Raw genomic sequence first — 21,483 nt, 5'->3', positions numbered from 1 at the left:
GGATATGTGCTTCCTTAGTTTAAAAATATGAGAAAGTCATGAATTTGATAAGGGACTTATTTTTTAATTCTTAAGAAGAGGTCAGCAAACTATGGCTCACAGGCCCAATCTGGTCCACTACCAATTTTTATAAAGTTTTACTGGAACACAGTCATGGCCATTCATTTACTTACTGTCTATGGTTGCTTTCACACTATAATAATAGAGTTGAATAACTACAACAGAGACAGTATGGCCTGCAATGCCTAAAATATTTACTATCTGGCTTCTTATAGAAAAAGACTGCAGACCACTGCTCTACAAACATTTTAAAATAAAAAGATATACTACTTGCTGATTGCAGAAAGTACAGTAATTATAGAAAGTGATAAAGAAAATATTCTTAATAAGATACTGATATTTTGTGAAACATATGCATATTACCTGCTTCTTTAAATAACACAAATTGAAAAGTCTTAAAATCTGCATAACTCCTACATAACTTGAATAGATTTAATCCTAGGTCCCTTATGTTTTTTGTTGTTATTAGTCATTATTTTAAGTGACCTCTTTCTGTTTGTTTGTGGTGTATGGAAATAGTTAATTTTTTAACATACTGATCACATAAATCTAGACTTCTGCTAAATGATTATTATTGATGCCTGTAGATTTGTTCATATTTTCTATGTTAACAATCATATCATCCCCAAATAATGACTTTTTGCTTCTTTGTTCTCAATTATGAAATATTTTATTTATTTTTCCTGTCTTACTATACTGGTTAGGAACTCCACCAAAATCCTATATACAAGCAGTGATCATGGCTATCTTTGTTTTCTATACATCTTTTTCCTGATTTTAAAGAGAATGCTTCTAACATTTTACCATTTAAGAATATTATTTGCCACATGTTTTTTGCAGATATCCTTTGTCGTGGTAAGGATGCCTCTCTTAAGTCTTAGTTTATTACGGTCTCCTTTTCTTTTCTTTTTAAAAACATGAATGAGTCCATTTTCTTTTTTACTATGCAACACTGACTCTGTATGGAATGGATCTATTTCATAAGTAAGAACCAGAGATCAAACTTATTTCTTTGTTTCATCCTTTTGAATGGAAAAGTACCTCTGGATTTCTCTAAATTGGTACTACATATTACCAAAGATTATCCAATAAAGTAACTTATAATTTGAGGTTGTAAATAATCACTGGCAAAATCTTACCTTTCCTTCACTTCAACTTAAAAAAAAAGTTATTAAAAAGAAAAAATGTGAGATTACATATTATTGAACAAAACATCAAATTTCCTGGGAAACTATCAATATTCCAAACATTTAGGATTTTGCTAGTAAAGGCCATTCTTGACCTGTTCAAAATTTAACTATAATCTTAAGTGGTAAAGTAGCATCTCACCAGGACAGCTTTATTCTCAGAGCATTCTAGTTAAAGAACATGTATGAACACTTTCTCTAGTGGGGAAAGAGAGTCTTAATTGAAGAAGATTAGATGCTAATTGGTTCTGGTCTCTGATATTAAAGACCTTGCAATTAAAAAATATGGTTGATAATTTCTCCCACTTTGCCCTTTTACTATTAAGTTAATTAGTCACTTTACTGGAGAAAGTACCTGACTCTGTAGAGTACATTGTGCCTGGTTGATTCATCTATATGGAAGACGTGGTTGGGTGGATACCAGATCCTTTCCGTTTCATTCATTAGAGCAAACATACTATGATACACAGGTGTGACTCCTAGGAAAGAAGCAGAAAAAAATTATTAGATAGTGAAGTACATTTACATAACATCTATAATCTGCAATGGGGCTGAAGTAACAACACTTAAAATCAGCACAAAATGCAGTAGCATTCAAAATCTTCTCGTTCAACATGACTCACAACTGAATTCTTAATTAAATATATTTTTCCCCTATATTTTGAAATTTGATTGCTACGATTCTTTCAAGCACATTATAAAATATATTTTATCTAGTATTTTAGTTGTCCTGTACAGTAAGGTTGATACAAAGTTACGTGTGTTTTAAATAATCATGAGGGTACCAAATAACTAAAATATTTAGGAGTCATCAGATGCTTTAAAGAGAACAGTGAAACAGTTTTATTTTTAAATGTCAAGTTTTACACAATATACCAGTCATTATATCCTCTGCACTATTTAAACTTACAATGAAATACTTTAAACATCAACTTAAAATGCAAGAATTGTTTTCAAAGATATTTTAGGAGGTACATTAACAAAAGGCTGAAGGACAGTGGACTTTTAAAAAAACATACAGAACACCTAAGTCACACAATTAAATAACGCATATTATTTCCAAGCACATACAGAACATTCACACGTACATTCACCCAAACAAATAAATACCAATCATATGGAGACTAAAAACAAGTCTCCAAAAATGCCAGAGAATGATCATACATACCATGTTTTCTAATCACACTTCAATTAAATCAGAAATGAATACTAAGGAAAAAAATTTTAATCCTATATATTTGTAAACATAAGCCTCACAGAAAGTATGTTTACTCTACTGATGTTTTCATTCTTTTCCACTGTAGGCAAAATGACATCAACCTGACACACTGACAACAAAGATTTAAATTTTTTATTTAAGTTATTAACGTAACTGTCTACTCATAAATATGTAACAATTTCAATTAGTTACATATAAAAACATTATTCAATAACAACTTTGAAACTGTATCCTTGCATCATTTTTGAATTTACAAATACTTCTAAATATCTCACAGGTCATAGGAGAAATTATAACAGAAATTAGAAAGCACTTATAATGAATGATGACCAATACCACGTATTAAATGATGGAATATAACTAAAGTGATATTCAAGAGGGAAAATTGTAGCTTTAACCTGCTTATATTACAAAATCACAGATAATGACCTAAATTATCTAACTCAATACATTAGAAAACAACAGACTAATCCCAAAGACAGATGAAAGAAGGACATGATAGAGTAGAAGTTAACAGAGAATAAAGATTCAATAAAGAGAATCAACAAAATAAAATCTGATTATTTGTAATTACTAACAAAATAAATAAGCCTTTGTCCAGCCTGATCAAGAAAAAAAAAAGGAGGCATAGATAAACATTAAGAATTTTTTAAAGTATAATTACAAGTGTATGTTATAAAGACAAAAAGTGTTAGAATAAATTTTGGTAGTAAATTTGAAAATGTAGACAACTGGACAATTTTTGAAAATCTACATTACTTTAAAAAATGGATTCAAGAATTTTAAAACTTCAAAAGAAAAATAACTATTAAAGAAACAATCTAAGCACTTAAAAAGTTGAGGAGAGGGCTTCCCTGGTGGCTCAGTGGTTGGGAGTCTGCCTGCCGATGCAGGGGACACGCATTCGTGCCCCAGTCCGGGAAGATCCCACATGACGCAGAGCAGCTGGGCCCATGAGCCATGGCCGCTGAGCCCGTGTGTCCGGAGCCTGTGCTCCATGACGGGAAAGGCCACAACAGTGAGAGGCCCACGTACCGCAAAAAAAAAAAAAAAGCAGAAGACAGTGATTATAGTCATGTTTAGTCACACTACCTTATTCCAAAATGGCAATTATATATTAATACTTATTTCATGTTTTCTTACTAGTTCATGTTAATTGGACTGTCTTAGGAAGGAAGAAAAGGCAGTGATACTGTGTTTGAGATATACATTATATTGAATAGATTGGACCTCAAAGAAACCTCAAAGTCATTTTTAACTCCCTTTCTTTCCCTACACACCAAGTCCAAATTATTTTTATTTATTAATAAAATAATATTAATTAGTTCAAATGTTTCTTCTTTTTCAAGCTATTACCAGAATTGTGATTCAATTCTGTATCATTCTAGACCAAGAATAGTCATCATTCCACTAATATTAACAGAGTCCCTATTCTATAATATGCACAAGATAGGTATGGAAAATACAAAAATGAAAATAGTGCCTAACTCTAAGGATCTCACAGTGTAGTAGATGACACAGAGAAGCCATTAGAGAATTACAATTCGAGGAATTAAGTGCAATGACAGTAAAGACAACAAGAAAAAACAAAAGTACAGAGAGGTGACAAAGATTCTTCGCTTGACCAAATTTTAGTCAGGCTCCTCTGAACCCTCTCCTTAACAAGCCCCAACCATGTATTTCCTTGTAGAATCCAGTTTAAGCAGGAATCCTGCTTAAGTCCTTTTAGCAAGAATTCGCCACCTTTGATATCTGATCAAATTCTTCACCCCTACCATCCCCCAGGTGGTAGATGATCACCTTGGCCTGCTCAGCAAGAATCCTCTGTTAGGTTGGTTCAGCCAAAAATATTCCCAGACTTTGATGTCTCCTCTAGTAATGTTCCATTCACCAATGCCCCCACCCTACTTGCTCCTTGGCTATAAATTCCCACTTGTTCAGACTGTGTCTAGAATTAAGCCCACTCCTCTACTGGAGTAGCTTCCCCTACTACAATAGTTGTTTAAATAAAGTCCATCTTTACCACTTTAACTTTTGTTTGGCTCTGGTTTCCTTTAACAGAGGTAAAAAATTTATCAAGAGGTTCAAGAGGAGTAAAGATAAACAAGAGCTGAAGGAATTTGTCCCCAGCAGATCTGCAATACAAGAAATATTAAAAGGAGTTCTTTAAACTGAAGGAAAATGACGACAGATGAAAGCATGGAACTGTAGGAAAAATGAAGAACATGGGAAAGGGTAAAGATAAAAGAACAATGACTATTTAAAGCAATAATAATATAAGTGCCCTGTGTGTTTATGATATATACAAAAGTAAAATATACTATATCAATAGCACCAAATGTGAAAAGAAGTAAACTGAGTTAAACTGTTATAAAGTTCTTGAACTGTTTGAAAAATAACCTACTAGTTTAAGACTGTAATAAGCCAAAAATGTACATTATAATATCTAGGGTAGCCATCAACAGAAAAATACCAAAACTAGTACAAAAAATCCAATAGAAGAGATGAAGTAAAGAAAAGAAATATACTTGATCAACCTAAAAAACATAGAAAAGGAAAACAAAATGAAGACAGATAAACAGAAAACAAACAAGATAATAAATTTAAACACAAATACATCAGTAATTACTGATTATATTACATAAATGTAAATGAGCCAATTAAAATGCATACTCTATCAGTCTGGATTATAAAAAAAAACTTTGTGTTATTTACAAGAGATACTTTAAATGTGAGACACAGATAGGCTGAAGCTAAAAAGTAAGAAAATTATATATGATGCAAACACAAACCAAAACAAACGTGATGAGTCAACATTAGCATCAGATGAAATAAACTTTAGGAAGAAGCATTAGTTGTGATAAAAAGGAACACTTCACAGTGATAAGAGGGTCAGTTCAACAGGAAGACATAATAATATTAAATGTGTGTACAACTAATAACATGGCTACAAAATACATGAAGCAAAAAAACATAGAACCAGAAGGAGAAACACATTCAAAATCTCTCAGAAACTGAGAAAAGACAAAAAAATAAAAATAAAAGGACATAAAATTTAAAAACTAACCAATTCAAATTTAGAGAACACTACACCTAGCAAGTGCAGAATACACACCATTTTTAAATGCATGTGAAATATTAAACAAGACAGTTGATAACCTAAGTAACAATGAAAGTCTCAAAAAATTTCAAAGGATTGAAATTATACAGAGTATACACTATGACCACAGAAAATTAAACAAACAAAAAAATCAGTAACAGATGGATAATTTTAAAATCCCCAAGGGAATCAGAATCCAGATCTCCTATATTACCTAAAATGTCCAGTTTTTAACAAAAAGATTATGAGATATGCAAAGAAACAGGAAAGTGTAATCCTTGGGCAAGAAAAAAGGAAGGCAACAAACACTGCCTGTGAGAAGACCCAGATGTGAGATTTAACAAAATCTTCAAAGCAGTCATTATAAATATGTTCAAAGTACTAGAATAAACCATGATTACAGAAGTAAAGGAAGAGTGACATCAGTGAAAATGGAATATCCCTATACAGCAACAAGAAAAACTGAGTAAAAACTGTCAGAATCAACTTCATGAGAACTCTGGAAAACAGTCAAAGATATGCAACAACCAAGCAATTGTTGAGTCAGGAAAAAGACAATTTTAAAATGGTAGGAAAAATTGGCAGCATTTCTACTTTCCTCTCTGCTCATGAAGGGCTTAGAGATGGCAGCTGGTATTCCCAATGTGAAACTCTGGTTCATGGCTCTGGAGTGAAGAGAGCCAACCTTAATCTCAAGGAACTGATTTTTGTCTCTTTTGACCTGACTGGAAACTGACAGAAGAATTGTTGCAAGAACATACCTATGTTTCACCAAATTTGGAACTTTCTCAGAGCAGAAAAGCAGCTTCATAGAGGTAATTCCTCCAAAATGTTGTAAGGCAAATGACCAATGTGCTGCCACCTGGGGCAAAAGTTCTAAAGCTGCGGCCCAAAACAGACATGCTGAAAGCTAAAGAGAAAATGATGGGGAGAAAGTTTCTTTGGGGAATTAAAGCATTGAAAAGCACCTTTATATACTGGAGAAGAGGAAAGCCATATTCATGCCCAAGGAAGGACAGTTAAGAGAAGACCCTTAAAGCTTTCACCTCAGGCTGATCTTCAGTCTCAGCACAAGCAGAAAGAAAAGGCTAAGGCAAAGTTGTACACAGACTGAATAAACACTGAACGAATGATCAAACAGAGAGCCAATCTGCAAAGACTGGGAGACTTTTTGGTCCTCATTTCTTTTCTTCTGGTTCTTGGAATTCAAAGAAATCTCTGATAATAAAACCTGACCACAAGCTAAAGGAACAGAGACTTCAGAACTACACATGACAAAGAATACAGACTTCATAAATATAGTTTCGAAAAGTCAGCAAACAAACAACTGCCACCTAAAGCAAGCAACAAAAAACACAGAAGAGAGAAGACTCAAATTTCCAGTTACTACATTATAGATTTGAAAGATCCAACTTGTTGAATATTCAATCAAAAATTATGAAGCAAGCAAAGAAAGAGGAAAGAATTCCCATACACAGAAGAAATTAAGAGAAACTACCTTGAGGAACAGAGACGTAGGTTTTACTAGAAAATGACTTTAATTTGCTGCCTTCAACGTGCTCAAAAATGCTAAAGGAAACCATGGACAAAGAACTGAAGGAAACCAGGAGAAGGATGTAATCAACTAAGACATGAACAGTATAAAAAGAGAAAATCTGGAGCAAAGAACTACAATAACTGAAACTGAAAATTCACTAGAGGGGTTCAAAAGCATGTTTAAACAGAAGTATCAGCTAACTGATTCTGATTCAAGTCAATTGAACTACCTACTCTGAAGAGTAGGGGGGAAAAAGAAAATAGAAAGGAAAAAAAATGGAGAAAACTAACACACCTGTAGGATACCTTCAAGTGTATCAACGTATACATTATGGGAGTTCCAGAGGGAGAGAAAGTAGAGAAAAGGACAGAAAGAATATCTGAAGAAATAATGGCTCCAAACTCCCCAAGTTTGATGAGAACCACAAATCCCACAAATCTAAGAAGCTCAGTGAGTTCCAAGATGATAAATGCAACGTGATGCACACTGAGACACATTAAAATCAAACCACCGAAAGCCAAAGATAAAGAGAATCTGGAAAACAGCAAGAGACAAATGATTCATTACATACAAGGAATCCTCAATTGGGCAGTCTCAGTAAGACTCACAGCCAATTTCTCATCAGAAACCACTGAGGTCATGAGGAAACTGGATGATATAATTAAAGGGCTCAAAGGGAAAAATGTCAAACAAGACTTTTACATCTGGCAAAATAATCCTTTAAAGATGAAGTAGAAATGAAGACATTCTCAGATAAACAAAAGCTGAGGGAGTTCACTGCTAACAGACCTGCCCCACAAGAAATGCTAAAAAGTATTCTTCAGGTGGAAATGATAACATATCAGACAGTAACTCAAAGTCATGAGAAAAAATGTTAAAACTGTTATGAAGATATCTATATATAAATACAAAAGCCAATATTACTGTATTTTTTAAGTCGTAATTCCTCTTTTAACCCTTAATGCTCTAATATAAAAATGCATAAACCAATAATTACAAATCTATGTTAACGGGCATGTAACATATAAGGATGTAATTTGTAAAACAACAACAAAAAGGAGGTGGGACAGAGGTGTATGTATGTAAGCAGTTTTTGCATACTATTGAAGCTAAGGTGGTATTAATTAAAAATAGATTATCATACTTCAAGAGATTAATTAAAATCCTTAGGGTGACCCCTAAGAAAATAACTAAAAAATACACAGAAAGGAAAATGAGAAAGGAATCAAAATGTTATAATAAAAAAATTAAACACAAAGGAAAGAAATAATGGAGGAACCAAGGAGTAAAAAACATCTGAGACATATAAAAGACAGAGCAAAATAGCAGAAAGTAGCCTTCATTACCAGGAATTACTACAAACATAAATGAATAGAACTATCCAATTAAAGGCAGAGATTGGTAGAATGGGTTAAAAAATAGAAAATGACCCAACTATATGCTGTCCACCAGATACTCATTTTAAATCTAAAGACATTTTAAGTTGAAAGGGAAAGCACAGAAAAAGATAACCCATGCAAAGAGCAGGCAAAAGAATGCTGGGATGGCTATACTAATATCAGTCAAAATAGATTTTAAGTCAAGAACTGTTAAAAAAGAAAAAGAAGAGCATTATGTATTGATGAAATTCTCAATCCTTCAAGAAGATACAGCAATTATAAACATATACATATCTAACAAATGAGCCCCAAAATATATGGACTAAAAATTGAAAACTGAAAGGAAAAACAGTTCAACAATAACAGTTGGAGAGTTCAATACCCCATTCCCAATAAAGGACAGAAAAACTATACAGAAATAGAGGATTTATATTACTATAAATCAACTAGATGTAACAGACATATTCAGAACACGACCACAAAATAGCAAAACATACATTTTTTTCTCAAATGTACATGGAATATTTCCCAGGGTAGGCCATATGTTAAGTCACAAAAAAAATCTCAACACATTTAAAAAGAATTAAATCATCCAAAATATCTTCTCTGATAACAATGGAATGAAAGTAGAAATCATAACAGAAGGAAAACTGGAAAATTCACAAATATGTGGAAATTAAGTAACACACCCTGAAGAAACCATGGATCAAAGAAATTGAAAAAAGCACTGAGACAACTGAAAACAAAAACACAACATATCAAAACTTCTGGGATGCAGCAAAACCAGAGGATAGAGGGAAAATTATAGCTGTAAACACCTATATTAAAAAAGAATCGGGGGGACCTTCAAGATGGTGGAGGAGTAAGACGTGAGATCACCTTCCTCCCCACAAGTACATCAAACATACACCTACATGTGGAACAACTCCTACAGAACACCTAGTGAAGGCTGGCAGAAGACCTCAGAGTTCCCAAAATGGTCTTGGTGCCCCAGCCTGGTGTCAGGCCTGAGCCTCTGAGGTGGAAGAGCTGAGTTCAGGACATAGGACCACCAGAGACATCCCAGCCTCAAGTCATATCAATTGGCAAGAGCTCTCCCAGAGATCTCTGTCTCAATGCTAAGACCCAGCTCCACCCAACAACCAGCAAGCTCCAGTGCTCGATGCCCCATGCCAAGCATCTAGCAAGACAGGAACACAACGCCACCCATTAGCAGAGAGGCTGCCTAAAATCATAAGTTCACAGACATGCCAAAACACACCACCAGACACACCTCTGCCCACCAGAAAGACTAGATCCAGCCCCACCCACCAGAACACAGGTACCAGTCCCGTCACCAGAAAGCCTACACAAGCCACTGAACAAACCTTACCCACTGGGGGCAGACACCAAAAACAACGGGAACTATAAACATGCAGCCTGCGAAAAGGAGACCCCTAACACAGTAAGTTAAGCAAAATGAGAAGACAGAAGTACGCAGCAGATGAAGCAGAAAGGTTAAAACCCACCAGACCAAACAAATGAGGTGATAAGCACTCTACCTCAAAAAGAATTCAGAGTAATGATAGTAAAGATGATCCAAAATCTTGGAAATAGAATGGAGAGAATACAAGAAACGTTTAACAAGGACCTAGAAAAACTAAAGAGAAAACAGAGAATGATGAACAGCACAATAAATGAAATTAAAAATTCTCTAGAAGGAACCAATAGCAGAATAACTGAGGCAGAAGAATGGATAAGTAACCTGGAAGATAAAATAGTGGAAATAACTAATGCTGAGCAGAATAAAGAAAAAAGAATGAAAATAATTGAGCACAGTCTCAGAGACTTCTGGGATGACATTAAACACACCAACATATGACTTATAGGGGTCCCAGAAGAAGAAGAGAAAAAGAAAGGGACTGAGAAAATATTTGAAGAGATTATAGTTGAAAACTTCCCTATATGGGAAAGGAAATAGTTAATCAAGTCCAGGAAGCACAGACAGACCCATACAGGATAAATCCAAGGAGAAACACGCCAAGACACATATTAATCAAACTGTGAAAAATAAAATACAAAGAAAAAATATTAAAAGCAGTAAGGGAAAAACAACAAATAACATACAAGGGAATCCCACTAAGGTTAACAGCTGATCTTTCAGCAGAAACCCTGCAAGCCAGAAGGGAATGGCAGAACATATTTAAAGTGATGAAAGGGAAAAACCCACAACCAAGATTACTCTAACCAGCAAGAATCTCATTCAGATTTGATGGAGAAATAAAAACCTTTACAGACAGGCAAAAGCTAAGAGAATCCAGCACCACCAAACCAGCTTTACAACAAATGCTAAAGGAACTTCTCTAGGCAGGAAACACAAGAGAAGGAAAAGACCTACAATAACAAAACCAAAACAATTAAGAAAATGGTAATAGGAACATACATATCGATAATTACCTTAAATATAAATGGATTAAATGCTCCATCTAAAAGATAGACAGGCTGAATGCATACAAAACCAAGACCTGTATAGATGCTGTCTACAGGAGACCCACTTCAGACCTAGGGACACATACAGATAGAAAGTGAGGGGATGGAAAAAGACATTCCATGCAAATGGAAATCAAAAGAAAGCTGGAGTAGCAATTCTCATATCAGACAAAATAGACTTTCAAATAAAGACTATTACAAGAGACAAAGAAGGACACTACAGAATGATCAAGGGGGCAATCCAAGAAGAAGATATAACAATTGTAAATATTTATGCACCCAACATAGGAGCACCTCAATACATAAGGCAAATGCTAACAGCCATAAAAGGGGAAATGCACAGTAACACATTCATAGCAGGGGACTTAACACCCCACTTTCACCAATGGACAGATCATCCAAAATGTAAACAAGGAAACACAAGCTTTAAATGATACATTAAACAAGATGGACTTCATATTTAGAGGACAACATTCCATCCAGAAACAACAGAATACACTTTTTTCTCAAGTGCTCATGGTACATTCTCCAGGATAGATCATATCTTGGGTCACAAGTCAAGTCTTGGTAAATTTAAGAAAACTGAAATGGTATCAAGTATCTTTTCTGATCACAACACTATGAAACTAGATATTAACTACAGGAAAAAAACTGTACAAAATACAAACACATGGAGGCCAAACAATACACTACTAAAAAACCAAGAGATCACTGAAGAAATCAAAGAGGAAATTAAAAAATACCTAGAAACAAATGACAATGAAAACACAACGACCCAAAATCTATGCGATGCAGCAAAAGCAGTTCTAAGAGGGAAGTTTATAGCAATACAATCCTCCCTCAAGAAAGAAGAAAAATCTCAAATAAACAACCTAACCTTACACCTAAAGCAATTAGAGAAAAAGAACTAAAAAACCCCAAAGTTAGCAGAAGGAATGAAATCATAAAGATCAGATCAGAAATAAATGGAAAATAAATGAACGAAACAATAGCAAAGATCAATAAAACTAAAAACTTGTTCTCTGAGAAGATAAACAAAATTTATAAACCATTACCCAGACTCATCAAGAAAAAAAGGAAGACTCAAATCAACAGAATCAGAAATGAAGAAGAAGTAACAACTGACACTGCAGAAATACAAAGAATCATAGGGATTACTACAAGCAAATATATGCCAATAAAATGGACAACTTGGAACAAATAGACAAATGCTGAGAAAAGCACAACCTTCTGAGACTGAACCAGGAAAAAATACAAAATATAACAGACCAATCACAAGCACTGAAATTGAAACGGTGATTAAAAATCTTAAAACAAACAAAAGCTCAGGACCAGATGGTTTTACATGTGGGTGAATTCTATCAAACATTTAGAGAAGAGCTTACACCTATCCTTCTCAAACTCTTCCAAAATATAGCAGAAGGAACACTCTCAAACTCATTCTATGAGGCCTTCATCATCCTGATACCAAAACCAGACAAAGATGTCACAAAAAAGCAAACTACAGGCCAATATCACTGATGAACATAGATGCAAAAATCCTCAACAAAATACTAGCAAACAGAATCCAAGAACACATTAAAAGGATCATACACCATGATCAAGTGGGGTTTATCCCAAATTCTTCAATATACACAAATCAACCAATGTGATACACCATATTAAAAAACTGAAGGATAAAAACCACATGATAATCTCAATAGATGCAGAAAAAGCTTTCAGTAAAATTCAACACCCATTTATGATAAAAACTCTCCAGACAGTAGGCATAGAGGGAACTTCCCTCAACATAATAAAGGCCATATATGACAAATCCACAGTTAACATTGTTCTCAATGGTGAAAAGCTGAATCCATTTCCTCTAAAATCAGGAAGAAGATAAGGATGTCCACTCTCACCACTATTATTCAACATAGTTTTGGAAGCCTTAGCCACAGCCATCAGAGAAGAAAAAGATATAAAAGGAATCCAAATCAGAAAAGAAGTAAAGCTGTCACTGTTTGCAGATGACATGATACTATAGAGGATCCTAAAGATGATACCAGAAAACTACTAGAGCTAATGAATGAATTTGGTAAAGTCGCAGGAGACAAAATTAACACACAGGGCTTCCCTGGCGGTGCAGTGGTTGAGAGTCCGCCTGCCAATGCAGGGGGCACGGGTTTGTGCCCCGGTCCGGGAAGATCCCACATGCCGCACAGCGGCTGGGCCCGTGAGTCACAGCTGCTGACCCTGCGCATCCGGAGCCTGTGCTCTGCAATGGGAGAGGCCACAGCAGTGAGAGGTCCGCGTACCACAAAAAAAAAACACACAAACAACACACAGCAATTGGTTGCATTTCTATACACTAAAAACAAAAGGCCAGAAAGAGAAATTCAAGAAACAATTCCATCTACCACTGCATCAAAAACATTAAAATACCTATGAATAAACACACCTAAAGAGATGAAAGACCTGTACTCTGAAAAGTATTAAGACGGTGATGAAAGAAATTAAAGATGATACAAACAGACAGAGAGATATACCGTGTTCTTGGATTTGAAGAATCAACATTGTGAAAATAGCTAAACTATCCAAAGCAATCTACAGATTCAATGCAATCCTTATCAAATTACCAATGGCATTTGTCACAGAACTAGAACAAAAAATTTCACAATTTGTATGGAAACAAAAAAGACCCCCAATAGCCAAAACAATCTTGAGAAAGAAAAACGGAGCTCGAGGAATCAGGCGCCTGGACTTCAGACTACACTACAAAGCTACAGTAATCAAGACAGGACGGTACTGGCACAAAAACAGAAATATAGATCAATGGAACAGGATGAAAGCCCAGAGATAAACCCACGCACATACGGTTACCTTATTTTTGATAAAGGAGCTAAGAATATACAATGGAAAAAAGAAAGCCTCTTCAATAAGTGGTGCTGAGAAAACTGGACAGCTACATGTAAAAGAATAAAATTAGAACACTCCCTAACACCATACACAAAAATAAACTCAAAATGAATTAGAGACCTAAATGTAAGGCCAGACACTTTAAAACTCTTAGAAGAAGACACAGGCAGAACACTCTATGACATAAATCACAGCAAGATCCTTTCTGACCCACCTCCTAGAGAAATGGAAATAAAAATAAACAAATGGGACATAATGAAACTTAAAAGCTTTTGCACAGCAAAGGAAACCATAAACAAGACAAAAAGACAACCCTCAGAATGGGACAAAATATTTGCAAATGAAGCAACTGACAAAGGATTAATCTGCAAAATATACAAGCAGCTCAAGCAGCTCAATATCAAAAAAAACCAAACAACCCAATCCAAAAATGGGCAAAAAAAAAAAAAAAAAAAACTTACTACAAAGCTATAATGATCCAAACAGTGTGGTACTGGCAGTAGGAGAGAAATACAGCCCAATGGAATAGAACTGAAAATCCAGAGAAAAGCCAATTTGTCTATGGACCAACGAGATTTTGCCAAGTGATCTGAGACTACTGAGTGGGGAAATCAAAGTCTCTTCATCAAAGAGTGCTGTGATCTACATGTAAACATTTATTTGTTACTAGCATCTTACACTTCACACAATTTTTATAAGGTTCATCCATGTTGTACCATGTATTTGATATTATTCAGCCATAGAAGAATGATGTACTAATATATGGTACAACATGGATGAACTTTATAAACACTATACAAAATGGAATAAGTCAGTAATAAATGGATATTCCCATGCAAAAGAATAACACTGAATCCCTACCTCAGACCATCTGCAAAAATCAACTCAAAATGAATCAAAGCAAAAATTGTAAAATTCCTAGAAAAGAAAATGCAAGGGGAATTTGTCATGACCTTAGATTTGGTAAATGGATTCTTAGATATGACATAAAAACACAAGCAACAATAACTAAAGTTGATTAACTGGGCCTCATTAAAATTAAAAATATTTGATTCAAAGGACACCATCCAGATCCAGATAATGAAAAGACAAAATACAAAAATGGGAGAAAATATATCCAAATAATATACTTGATAGGGGATCTATCAAGCCACGGAGTAGCCATGGCCGCTGAGCCTGCGTGTCCGGAGCCTGTGCTCTGCAACGGGAGAGGCCACGACAGTGAGAGGCCCACGTACCGCAAAAAAAAAAAAAAAAAAAAAAAGATTACCATTTGACCCAGCAATCCTAGATTTATACACAACAGAAATGAAGTCATACGTCCACAGAAAAACTTGTACACAAATGTTCACAGAAACATTATTCATGATAGCCAAAAGTTGGAAATAGCCCAAATATCCATCAACTGATCAGTGGTTAAACAAGAAGTATATCAACACAACACAATGTAGTATATCAACACAATATTATTCAGCCATGAAAGAATTAAGTACTGATAAATGATACAACATGAATGAAACTTGTAAACATTATATGAGTTTAAGAAGCCAGTAAAAAAAGGCCAAATATTATATAATCCAAATTTATTGAGACAGAAAGGCAAATTTACTAAGACAGAAAGTAGTTTAGTGGTTGCCTAAGACTGGGGAGGGATGGAGAGTTGGGAAGTGATACCCAATAAGCACAGGGTTTTCTTGGGGGAGAAGAAAAAGTTCTAAAATTGATTGTGGTGATGGTTGGGCAACTCTGTGAGGATAGTACACACTACTGAATTGTACATATTTAAAACATGAAATATATGACTTGGAATGTATGATATTGAATTATATATCAATAAAGCTTTTGCAAAAATATATGAAATGTATTACTTGAAATGTATGATATTGAGTTATATATCAATACAGCTTTTACAAAAAATAAACATGAGATACTACTTCACACCCACTGGTATGATTCAGGGTTTGATGGCTCCATGGGTGTTGGCTTGGCTGAATGAATGCCTGAACCACCTCGTGACTGGTCACACTTTTCAGTATTTAAGATTAGGGCCAGGGGCTTCCCTGGTGGCGCAGTGGTTGAGAGTCCGCCTGCCGATGCAGGGGACACAGGTTTGTGCCCCAGTCCGGGAAGATCCCACATGCCGCAAAGCGGCTAGGCCTGTGAGCCATGGCCGCTGGGCCTGTGCAGCTGGAGCCTGTGCTCCGCAACGGGAGAGGCCACAGCAGTGAGAAGCCCGCGTACCGCAAAAAAAAAAAAAAGAAAGATTAGGGCCCTGAAAACTCTACTTCCAAAAGGAATTCTAAGATCAAATTAAAGAATAAAAGTCATTTGGTCAATTTCCTCACTTTAAAAGAGAGATACACATAGTACCTTGTTCTGTGTCAGTCTCAGCCTAGCAATAACGTTGCTACTGGCCAGAAGTACCTAAAGACCCACCCAGAACTAAGGCAACCACCACAGACATTTCCCCTTCCAGAATCAATACTGTGGCTGGACTAGCCCTTATGGATCTTACTATGATTACAAGACGTACTTCAGCAACAACCACCAGGGAACTGTGAAAAATAAACAACGTTTATTATTCACAAGTCCTGGCCACACAGCAAGGTCACAGGTAGAGAGCTAGTGAATGCCAACCCGGGGTTCTGTCTTTACTGGGGTTGAGAGTGAGGTGCCTAGGGTTTCACAGGTTTCTTTTTATTGATGAATTTAAAACATAAAGCAGGAATGAAAGCACAAGAAGCACAAGAAGAGAAAAGCAAGAGGTCAAATGGTCAGTATCTAACTTATCTAAGTCAGACCTCTTTAAAAAAAGAAACTTCATGGGTGGGGTGGTCTGGCTCTTTATCTAGTCCTATAGCTGGCAATCTGTTTATTTGAAATGGATGTCTTTCAAGTGGCTACCTAGACAATCAAAAGCTTAATACCAGACACACTGCAATCAACAAAGCTAGTTGTAGGATAACTCCAGGAGCAAACAATCCTTCAGGATCCTGACTTTCAGCCTCACTGTGATTTCCAAGAAATAGCTACAGCTGGAATTCCTGGCTACAGTACTAACTAGGAGTGTGGTGAGCAGAAAGCTCTTCTCTGCTGGTAGCCATTCATGCAAGAAGTTTCCTAAAGATGAACCCTCTTCCAAATTAATCTTCCTGGGAAAGTCTCAAAATGGTGGAGGAGAAAGACGTGAACTCACCCCTTCTTACGAAAACACTAAAATCACAACTAGCTGCTGAACAACCATTGACAAAAAAACGCTGGATCCTACCAAAAAAGATATCCTCCATCCAAAGACAAAGAAGAAGCCACAACAAGACGACAGGAGGGGCACAATCGCAATAAAAGCAAATCCCATACCCACCAGGTGCATGAACCAGAAACTGGAAAATAATTATACCACAGAAGTTCTCCCACAGGTGTGAAACTCCTGGGCCCCATGTCAGACTCCCCAATCTGGGGGTCAGGCAATGGGAGGAGGAGCCCCCAGAGAATCTGGCTTTGAAGGCCAGTGGGGTTTGACTAGGGGAAACAGAAATTCCACTCTTAAAGGGTGCACACAAGGTCTCGTGCATACCAGGGACCAGGGAAAAAAGCAGTAACCTCATTAAGAGACCAGGCCAGACTTACCTGCTAGTACTGGAGGGTCTCCTGCAGAGCAAGGGGTGGCTGTGGCTCACTGCGGGGACAGAGACGTTGGCAGCAGTAGTTCTGGAGAGTACTCATCCATGTGAGCCCTCCTGCAGGCTGCCATTTTCTCCCCAAGACCTAGCCCCACCCAACAGCCTGAAGGCTCCAATGCTGGGATGCCTCAGGCCAAACAATCAACAGGTCAGGAACACAGCCCCACCCATCACCAGACAGGGTTTAAAGTCTTTCTGAGCATGGCCCTGACCACCAGAGGGACAAGACCCAGTTCCACCCACCAATGGGCAGGAACCAGTCCCTCCCACAAGCCTCTTACATACCCTCATCCACCGGAGGGAAGACAGCAGAAGCAATAACTACAATTCTGCAGTCTGTGAAAAAGAAACTGCAATCACAGAAAGACAAAATGAGATGGCAGGGGAATATGTCCCAGATGAAGGAATAAGATAAGCCCCAAGAAGAACAGCTAAATGAAGTGGACATAGGCAATCCACCAGAAAACGAATTCAGAGTAATGATAGTGAAGACGAACCAAGATCTTGGAAAAAGAATGGAAGCACAGATCAAGAAGATACAAGAAATGTTTAACAAAGACCTAGAACTAAAGAACAAACAGATCAACAACACAATAACTGAAATGAAAAATACACCTGAAGGAATCAATAGCAGAATAACTAAGGCAGAAAAATGCATAAGTGAGCTGGAAGACAGAATGGTGGAAATCACTGCCTCACAACAGAATAAAGTAAAAAGGATGAAAGAAATGAGGACAGCCTCAGAGACCTCTGGAATAACACTGAAAGCACCAACATTCACATTATAGGGGTCCCATAATGAGAAGAGAGAGAGAAAAGACCTGAGAAAATATTTGAAGAGTAATAGCTGAAAACTTCCTAACGTGGGAAAGTAGACAGCCACCCAACTCAAGGAAGCACAGAGAGTCCCATACAGGATTAATTCAAGGAGGAACACGCCGAGACACACAGTAATCAAACTGATAAATATTAAAGACAAAGAAAAAATATTAAAAGCAACAAGGGAAAAGTAACCAATAACATACAAAGAAACTCCCATAAGGTTATCAGCTGATTTCTCAGCAGAAACTCTGCAGGTCAGAAGGGAGTGGCACAATATGTTTCAAGCGATGAAAGGGAAGAACCTACAACCAAGAATACTCTACCCAGCAAGGATCTCCTTCAGATTCGACAGAGAAATCAAAAGCTTTACAGACAAGCAAAAGCTACGACAATTCAGCACCACCAGAACAGCTCTGCAACAAATGCTAAAGGAACGTCTCAAAGCTGAAAAGAAAAGTCCACAACTAGAAACAAGAAAATTACGAATGGAAAAGCTCACCAGTAAAGGCAAACATACAGTAAAGGTAGGAAGTCATCAACACAGAAATATGATATCAAAACCAGCAGTTGTGAGAAGAGGAGAGCACGACTGCAGGATACTGGAAATGCATTTGAAATTAAAAGATCAGCAACTTATAACAATTTTGTTTATATACAGACTGCTATATCAAAACCTCATGGCCACTGCAAACTGAAAATCTACAATAGATACACGTAAAAAAAAAAGAGAAAGGAATCCAAACACAACACTAAAGTTAGTCATCAAATCTCAAGAGAACAAAAGAGTAAGGGAAGAAAAAAAAACCTACAAAAATAAATCCGAAACAATTAACAAAATGGCAATAAGAATATACATATTGATAATTATCTTAAATGTAAACAAATTAAATGCTCCAAACAGAAGACAAAGACTGGCTGAATGGATACAAAAACTAGACTTGTATATATGCTGACTACAAGAGGTCCACTTCAGATCTAGGAACACATAAAGACTGAAACTGAGGGAATGGAAAAAGGTATTCCATGCACATGGAAATCAAAAGAAAGCTGGAGTAGCAATACTCATATCAGACAAAATAGACATTAAAATAAAGACTGTTACAAAAGACAAAGAAGGACACTACATAATGATCAAGGGATCAATCCAAAAAGAGGATATAACAATTGTAAATATATACGTACCCAACACAGGAGCACCTCATTAAAGGAGGTAAGTACTAACAGCCATAACGGGAGAAATCGACAGTAACAAAATAATAGTGGGGGACTTGAACACTCCACTTTCATCAATGAACAGATCATCCAGACAGAAAATCAATTAGGAAACACATGACTTAAATAACACATTAGACCAGATGAATTTAATTTTTATAGAGCATTCCATCCAAAAGCTGCAGAATACACATTCTTCTCAAGTGCACATGGAACATTCTCCAGGAGTGAACACATGCTGGGCCACAAAGCCAGCCTCAGTAAATTTAAGAACCCTGAAATCATATCAAGCATCTTTTCCGACCACAATGCTATGAGATTAGAAATTAACTACAAGACCAAAAAAACTGTAAAAAACGGAAACACGTGGAAGCTAAACAATGTGCTACTAAACAACCAACAGATCACTGAAGAAATCAAAGAGGAAATCAAAAAATACCTACAGACAAATGGAAACAAAAGCACGACAATCCAAAACCTACGGGACACAGCAAAAGCAGTTCTAAGAGGGAAGTTTATAGCAATACAATCTTACCTCAGGAAACAAGAAAAAATCTCAAATGAAAAACCTAACCTTACACCTAAAGCAAAAAGAACAAACAAAACCCAAAATTAGTAGAATGAAAGAAATCATAAGGATCAGAGCAGAAAGAAATGAAATAGAAACTAAGAAAAAAGAAAAGATCAATGAAATTAAAGGTTGGTTCTTTGAAAAGTTAAATAAAATTGATAAACCTTTAGCCAGATTCATCAAGAAAAAGGGGGAGAGGGCGCAAACCAATAAAATTAAAAATGAAAAAGGAGAAGTTACAATGGACATCACAGAAATACAAAGGCTCATAAGAGACTGCTACATGCAACTATACGCCAATAAAATGGACAACCTGGAAGAAGTGGACAAATTCTTAAAAAGGTACAATTTCCCAAAACTAAACCAGGAAGAAATAGAAAATATGAACAGATGGATCAGAAGTACTAAAATTGAAAATGTGATTTAAAAACTCCCAACTAATAAAGTCCAGGACCAGATGGCTTCACAAGCGTATTCTATCAAACATCTACAGAAGAGTTAATACCTAAACTTTTGCAACAATTCCAAAAAACTGCAGAGGAAGGAACACTCTCAAACTCATTCTATGAGGCCACTATTACCATGATACCAAAACCAGACAAAGATACCACAAAAAAAGAAAATTACATGCCAATATCACTGATAAACATAGACGCAAAGAGCCTCAACAAAATACTACCAATTCGAATCCGACAATACATTAAAAAGATCATACACCATGACCAAAGTGGGATTTACCCAAGGAATGCAGAGATTTTTCAATGTCCGCAAATCAATCAGTGTGAATCACCACATCAAAGAATTGAAGAATAAAAACTATATGATAATCCCAATAGATACAGAAAAAGCTTTTGACTCAATACTCATTTATGATAAAAAAACTCTCTGGAAAGTGGGCATGTAAGGAACCTACCTCAACATAATAAAGGCCATATATGAGAAACCTACAGCTAATATCATACTCAATGGTGAAAACCTGAAAGCATTTCCTCTAAGATCAGGAATAAAACAAGGATGTCCACTCTCACCACTTTTATTCAACATAGTTTTGGAAGTCCTAGCCACAGCAATGAGATAAGAAAAAGAAATAAAAGGAATCCAAGTTGGAAAAGAAGTAAAACTGTCACTGTTTGCAGATGACATGATACTATACATGGAAAATCCTAAAGATGCTACCAGAAAACTACTAGCGCTCATCAATGAATTCAGTAAAGTTGCAGGATACAAAATTAACACATAGCAATCTGTTGCATTCTATACACTAACAACGAAAGATCAGGAAGAGAAATTCAAGAAACAATCCCATCTACCATCACACCAAAAAGAATAAAATACCTAAGAATAAACCTACC

The 21,483-nt window shown here is 36.1% G+C and overlaps 1 protein-coding gene across 1 annotated transcript in view; it reads right to left on the bottom strand.

Annotated features, from left to right (window-relative positions):
- The window catches only part of JAK2 (Janus kinase 2), a 163,418-nt gene that overhangs the window by 69,715 nt on the left and 72,220 nt on the right, over positions 1-21,483 (bottom strand). The window contains exon 4 of the mRNA XM_082842536.1: positions 1,603-1,726. Within this exon, the coding sequence (XP_082698662.1) occupies positions 1,603-1,726 (124 nt within the window). The remainder of the gene's footprint in view (positions 1-1,602; positions 1,727-21,483) is intronic.

Source organism: Leucopleurus acutus, assembly GCF_964270905.1.
Source record: "Leucopleurus acutus genome assembly, chromosome: 7".
Taxonomy (NCBI): domain Eukaryota; kingdom Metazoa; phylum Chordata; class Mammalia; order Artiodactyla; family Delphinidae; genus Leucopleurus; species Leucopleurus acutus.
The sequence above is the reverse complement of the archived record's forward strand: the minus strand, read 5'-3'. Positions and strand labels throughout refer to the sequence as shown.